This window comes from Sinocyclocheilus anshuiensis, unplaced genomic scaffold (genome assembly GCF_001515605.1).
Source record: "Sinocyclocheilus anshuiensis isolate Anshui unplaced genomic scaffold, SAMN03320099.WGS_v1.1 scaffold124, whole genome shotgun sequence".
Lineage (NCBI taxonomy): Eukaryota > Metazoa > Chordata > Actinopteri > Cypriniformes > Cyprinidae > Sinocyclocheilus > Sinocyclocheilus anshuiensis.
The window spans coordinates 551185-558365 of NW_015554082.1; the positions used below are offsets into that span (position 1 = coordinate 551185).

Consider the following 7181-nt stretch of genomic DNA (forward strand, 5'->3'; position numbering starts at 1 on the left):
ATTATTTTTTTAATTATCAATTATTATTTCATTATTAATTCTATAAAAATAAAAAAAATAGTGTAGTTTAGAAACATTGTTCACCCAGAAATTGCTAGTAAATTGAAAATGGTATCTTTATTTTTTATATTAATATAATTTATTTTGTCATTATTATATTATATGGTATTATATTGTTCTATTGTTTATTTTATGTATTCAATTATTAATTCTAATTAACTATTAATTCTAGAAAATTGTATCTTTATTTTTAATTTTTATATATAATCATTATATCTTTTATTTTGTCATTATTATATTATTAATATACTATATATTATATCTTTTTTATTATTTTGTCTATTCGAATACATGAGTTACAGCAAACCCTTATAATCTGGTAAACACTTAAGCCATAAAACGGGATAAAACATTTTGTAAACATTTGTGTTCAGCTGTTGCATTTTTCATATAATTTGATGACACATTCTGTTCTTTTGTCTTGTATTCTATGTCTGTGTGTTCAGGTTAATGTGACAACTATAGATGGAGTGACTCCATTGTTTAATTCCTGCTCAGCTGGCAGTTTGGAATGTCTAGAGCTGCTTTTGCAGAGTGACGCCAGACCAGAGGCCCTGGCTCTATGCCAGCCTTCACCCATCCATGAGGCAGTCAGCAGGGGTGGGTATAAGACTGGCATTATAGTACCATAGTCCTGCACAAATCAAAATTAGCCCGAATTAGCCGACTTGCTAATAGACTCTCTAAGTTTTTAATATGACATGGCTTTATGGTCTCGTTCAAAGGCCACAGCAAGTGTGTGGAGGCACTGATTGCATGGGGTGTGGATGTGGACTATAAAATCCCTCACATGGGCACTCCTCTCTACAGTGCTTGTCGATGTCAGGAGTTCTTATGTGCCCGCAAGCTGCTCGATGGAGGTGAACAAGTCCAAATTCACACTATTAATTAACTGTGCTGACAAGTAGGGACAAACAAATTTCATGACAATCTAACTGTAATTTTTCAAATTTAGCGGATGGTCAGTTTGACACAACCAGCCTGAAATTACAGTTAAGTTTCACAAGACTTAAGCACATAAAAAGTAGATTCATTTTAAGATGGAAAATGCTGAAAGTAACAATAAGGTGGAGTTCATTATGTCTAACCGCTCTGACAGATTTAGTGAGTTCATTCAGAGACTGAATTAAACCAGTTAACATGAGTGAAAACGGTTCATAAAAAGAATCGACTCAAATGACTCTTTTAATCTCATCACAGAATGCAAATTCATGTTCACAATTCAGGTTCAATCAATCAAACTTGATTTCAACCAAAATCACCTTTCAGCAAATCCAATGCAATACAAAGTGCTTTACAGGTATAAATAAGCATAAGCAGTTATGAAAATAACTCTATAATAGTTTATAACAAAACTGAATATGAAAACTGAAATATTGATCAAACAAAATGCGATAGTAAATAAAAATGCTGTTAATAAATAAAATAAACGTAAATACTAGAATCATAACTGTAAGACACTACATAAAAGCTAGGCAATTTGTTTTAAGTGATATATCACCCACTCCTACAGGTAGATCACAGTTGTGCTTAATATTTGGAAAATAACCTATGCTGTGTTACTATGTCACAAAATTGTCACCATCACAGGTGCAAATGTGCAGAGAGGCACACATTTGGAGAGTCCTCTTCATGCAGCAGCGCAGAAAGACTGTATAAGCATAGTGAAGCTCCTGCTAGAATTTGGGGCAGATGTAAATGCACGCAACCTGGAGTATAAGCGGCCCGTGGAGGCTGCTCCTCCAGGGAGCCTTACAGAGGGATTCCTATTGATTTATGAAGGTGAGTTACATGTGCAGCAGCATGATAGGCTCAAAAGTCACTGATGTTTTGACTTTTACGTGTTTTACTGCATCAGCTTTTATCAGTATTGTTTCATTTACAGCGACACCCCGTTCTCTGCGTCAACTGTGCCGTCAGCAAATCAGGGAGGGTTTGGGACGTTCCCGACTGCACCTTCTACCACATTTGCCCCTCCCTAAATCCATGAAGAACTTTCTACAACATAGATAATGTCCTTATGTTTGCTTAGTATTACTGTATTGACTTCATGTCTGTGGCCTGATTTAACAAGAATATGCCAGTGATGGTATATAAATAAACTTGTGACTGGTACCCAATTTAGTTTATCTTACTTTAATAAATAAAATATAGGCCTATAGGCCTACACACAAATTAACCATGGTTTTGCTACACTGACCATAGTTTAACCATGGTATTTGTAGTAAAACTGTGGTTATACAAATGGTAACTAATATGCCAAAAAAACATGGTTACTACACTTTTACTACAATAAAACCATGGTTAATTTTCGCAACGTTTGTTAGTCTTGAAAATATCTAATTCCAGTGACCCAGTGTTCCTTTAAAGGGATATTTCACCCCAAATAAAAATAAAATTTTGTCATGATTTGCATCAAGTTGAATGTTGGTAAACAGTTGACGGTAGCCATTGACTTCCATAGTGTAAAAAAGATCACAGTAGGTCGAATGTTCTACAAATCAAACATATGATCTGCCAGCAGGTGGCAGCACATCAATTCCAGAGCGTGTCGTCAGTAAGCTTGTTTCCATGCGACTGTAAACAATGAACCGAAGGGGCTTGTCTTTTTCCTCTAACAAACAGGCTGCTCCTCGTTTCTGTCGTTACCTATAGTAAGAAATGGCCTATTCGCAGTCCCCTAAGAAGGCTGGTCTACCACGAGAGGTTTTGAAATGGCTGCAAAGTCTTGAATTATCGTTTTTCCCAAAAAACGTGCGCAGGTGAGTAACGTTAGAGAAGATGCCGTAAATCCCCAAAACGTCAGCCATTTAGGGGATATCAATATATTTGTAACACTTGTATAAAAGCTTGCAAGTGCTATGTAGCTAGTTAGTTTAGTTTTCTAATCAAATACAATAAATATTCATTTACAATTCCCCAATGAGTACTCTATTTCGCTGTTTAGTAAACATCCGGCGATTCTGTTCATTTTGAATAAAATGTTAATATTTAACATCTGAAAAATATAACAAATGTGGTTCAAAAACGATTTTTCAAAAATAAACAAAATTGAAAGGACTTTGAATTACTACTAAATATGAAATGTACTTACATGCCTTGCTGTCTTTTGACCAAAGAGACCTTTCCAATGGATACCTAGTGGCGGAAATATTTTCCTGGTACTTCCCAAGGGATTTTCATATGCACTCCTATGATAATGGAGCTTCACTGGCTGCCAAACAATCCAACTGGTCCCAGATTGAGAGAGTGAGTTTGAGACGAGAAATGATACAAGTGACATGCAATAACTGATAATTTATTTTCATGATATGTTTATTTTGCTTTGGCCTATTTTTTCTTAAACCATGCCAGTTTAATAAAGATCTAGCTGTTTAATAAAGATATTTTCTGTAATACACCTTTGGTTGTTTAAAAGTTTTTTGAGAAGCAAAACATCAGTCTGATGAAAGAGGTCATAGATGGCACAATCCACTGTAAACCTGGAGCTGCAGAGCTTCTCGTGCAAGAGATTTACACCTTCCTGACCAACAGAAGGTGAGCTTTCATATTTACTTTCTTTATGCATTTTTCATTCCCATCAGATAATATAAATCAAATATTAGCCAAATAGCCCTTTAGGCATTGTTTTCAAATACTCACATTTAGTTTTTCTCCATTCTGGTATATAAAGCCCACTTTTCATTTTCAAAAGACACAATTATGTTCAAATGAAAGGGAGGATACGTTTTGCAGGATGGATATGTAGGCCTAATTCTGCTTCATCTGCATGTACATGCTTTAGGTGTGTAAAACAAATATACAAATTGGCTTGCAGCCATGATTTTGTAATGTGTTACATATGCTTCAAAGGTTAAGGACTAATTAATCTCACACCTTGTCTACATTTGGCTCGTTTTATGCTTCCTGTAGGATCCAGACCATCCAGAAGGTGGAGCAAGGCTTCACAGATAAGGCTTATCAAGACCAGTTGCCTATGGTGGCTCGAGCCACAGCCTCAGTGGCCATAAAGAGCAACTTGAGTCTCAGTGAGGTTATAGCTGAACCAAACATCATCTCCAACCAGCGCAAGGTCCTTGCGATCATGCACAGACACATAGAACAGAGAAAAGAGGAGAGAACACAAGACCCAAGTGAGTAACACACCATGAATCTTTCTATTTGCCCTGAGATTTGTATGTCTTGGGGAAGGATGCTTTACTGTAGAGTATATTTCTTTGACTTCTTGATAGAACGATTCAATGTTAAGCCCACTCTTGGAGAACAGGCTGTCAGATTGCCTCTGCTGTTAGCCTACCAGAGCGAGCCAAACCTGCAGATGAACACCAGTCAAGCATCTTGTTAAGTCCTTGGCTCTACCTTGCCAACAAGAAGATGAGACATATGTAAGCCAACAGTCTAAATATTATCTAAATTTTAACAAACCATGTTGTTGTTGTTTTTTGTTTGTTTTTTTCACAGAGCAGTATCACAAAAGCTCCTCAAAAATTGCACCTGGCAAGGCTATAAACTACTAAAAATTTGCTAAGATAAACCCTTAGTGCTACATACACTGCAATACATGGCAAAACATTTCAAACTGTTTTGCTTAACCGTTTAATTAAAAGGAACCTACTCAAAAGAATAATTCATTAATAAATTACTTGTTCTGATTCAAAACAGCTGAGAGAACAAGACACAACATTTAAAACATTTCTAATGTTGTCGAGAGTATTAATGTTACCACTCTACTTGAATAAAATACTATTATGATTAAAATAGCTTTTCTGTTGAAAAAAATTAAGATATAAAACCTTGCTATCAAGAAATGTCATTCATCTACAAATAATTAATTATCGGCACAATAGCAACACTATTGCCCAACATGGTTGTTATTGTTAACTAAAACGAATAAAAATTGATTTTGTTAATTGAAATTAACTGAAAATAAAGCTGAAAGTGAAATGAAATACAAATATTAGATTTTAAAAAATTGAAATGTTTTTTTGAAAATGTTGCCTTAATAGCTAATTGAAATAACTTAAGTTGAAATACTAAAATTACTAAAACTTAGACTAAAAAAAAAGCTAAATCTAGATAGAAACATTAAAAAAATGACAAGCACATAACAAAATTACTTCTAAAATTAATCTAAAATTAACATAAATATAAAAAACTCATAAAAATGTTAATAAATACTATAATAGTATATAAATAATACTAAAATATACTGCTGCCCAACATGAGTCACAAGTGTATTATCATTGTTTAACTATATTGTATTTAGGGAATGTTTGTCTTCTTTATGTGCAGGTTCTGTGGCATCTGGCATCAGAAGCAAATTGGAGGCAAATTATGAGAATCTATGTTTAAGGTAGATGTCTTACAAAGGTCTTCAAAGCACATTTCAAAATGTGGCCCTAGAAATTTAAGCAGAAGATTCATTCACACAATAAATAAAAACCAGTCTAACAAGCATACACATCAGTGTGCAGGCTGCTTTTGTTGTCCATGTTTAAATAGAACACAGACTAAAAAATATATAAAAATCCACGTTTATTAGCTTCTAAAGACTTGTTGTTCTGATTGGCATTGGATTTGAATTCTCTACACCATACAGGTCAACAAATCTATTATAATGAAATGCATATTTCCATCTCTTGTGATATTCAAGTCACATATTTAAAGTGTAAACAATTAATATTTTTCAGAAGAACTGCTTCTTATAGTTCAACCAAAAATTGGTATCAGTTCGATAGATTAATATATGTGTATAATCATTTTAATTCTGCTTTCATCCATAGCTCTTATTAAATGTGTGATGATATTTGAATAAATTAAGTTACTAAAAATACTTCTTCTGCTCCTTATGATTTGATGTTTCTATGGCTTTTTATGGGACGGCTTGGGTTTTTTCTTGTTGTATAAAAAGAGCAGTCTGGACATTTTCCTAAAAATCTCCTTTTGAGTTCCATGGACAAAAAATAAATCATGTAGGTTTAGAACATCTGAGCTTAAATTTAACATTTATCAATTAACCCCAGTAGCTCTTAGGCCTTCTTCAGCCTGTTGTTGCATCTCTGTTATCTCTGTATTGAGATAGCTCAGTTTTAAATGAAAGGCACAGCATGTTCTCTTCTCCGCTCCACCTAAGACCCACTGCAAATTAGATATTCATTTAGCAAACTCACTGTGAGACAGGCAGGATTTAGGCAAGTTGCCCGGGTCCTTGTTTACCCCCTCTGCCTCTTTTACTCTGTTTCTCTCCCCGTTGTACACACACAAACACACAGTGTTACACAGTCCCTTTCAGTCTCACACACAGACAAACACTCTCACACGCTCAGCGCCTCTGTCAAACATAAAGAGTGTATCTGCTGTGTTACCATGCATCTTTCAGACTCAATTCATAGCATAAGGTTGCCATGGATATCTAAAGCAAGCATACTGCTTTTCATCAATGTGCCTAGAAAATAACTTTTTAGACCTCGTCTCTCTCACGCTCCCTCTGTTTTTCTCACCCTCCTCCCTATTACATGCTTATGCTGTTTTCCGTCTGAAATGGACATTTAAAAAAACAAATAATAGGCTTTGTGCGGAATAAAATGCCATGAGGTGCGAATGACCCTGAATGCAGTCATTTAATCATTAGCATAGCTGAGATGTTACTGAAATCGGTGTCTACTCTCAATGATTTGACAAACAAATTATTTTTTTTTAGGGACAGTTCACCCCAAAATTAAAATATTTTTTCATTAAAAGAGTCATCATTTACTCACCCTCATGACTTCTGTGGAACACAAAATATATTTGAAAAATGTATTTTGTATGAACTATTAGTGTACAGAAATAACCCCAAAAAGTGTTTTTTGACCACTAGGCAACCAACATTTGTATATGCATTACATCCATCTACTGTATATACAAAGTATATTGGTTTAGATTGGTTCATTAAAGCAGTCAGTGGTCAAATATATTGTTTTAATAAACCAAATGTTTTCCATGGCAGCATACCAGTGCTACTTTCATATCTCATATCACTCTGTGCTCTCTCTTGTCATTGGTGCCTTCATGTGACTCAATGTGGCGACATATTGTTGTAAAAATGGCCTTGGTGGACTTCTGTATTAGTGAGCCTTTAA

General features: G+C 34.7%; 2 protein-coding genes across 2 annotated transcripts in view; both read left to right on the top strand.

Moving 5' to 3' along the window:
* The window catches only part of LOC107669069 (ankyrin repeat and SOCS box protein 5-like), a 4571-nt gene extending 2363 nt beyond the window's left edge, over positions 1 to 2208 (top strand). The window contains exons 4-7 of the mRNA XM_016461166.1: positions 507 to 660; positions 786 to 920; positions 1651 to 1842; positions 1946 to 2208. Of these exons, the coding sequence (XP_016316652.1) occupies positions 507 to 660; positions 786 to 920; positions 1651 to 1842; positions 1946 to 2073 (609 nt within the window). The 3' untranslated portion in view covers positions 2074 to 2208. The remainder of the gene's footprint in view (positions 1 to 506; positions 661 to 785; positions 921 to 1650; positions 1843 to 1945) is intronic.
* A 149-nt stretch (positions 2209 to 2357) lies between these two features.
* Positions 2358 to 6759, top strand: LOC107669065 (spermatogenesis-associated protein 4-like). The gene is made up of 6 exons (XM_016461163.1): positions 2358 to 2822; positions 3180 to 3309; positions 3479 to 3597; positions 3973 to 4193; positions 4293 to 4445; positions 5353 to 6759. The coding sequence occupies exons 1-5, from the start codon at positions 2722 to 2724 to the stop codon at positions 4403 to 4405; spliced, it is 684 nt and encodes a 227-aa protein (XP_016316649.1). The 5' UTR covers positions 2358 to 2721; the 3' UTR covers positions 4406 to 4445; positions 5353 to 6759.
* The last annotated feature ends 422 nt before the right edge of the window (positions 6760 to 7181 follow it).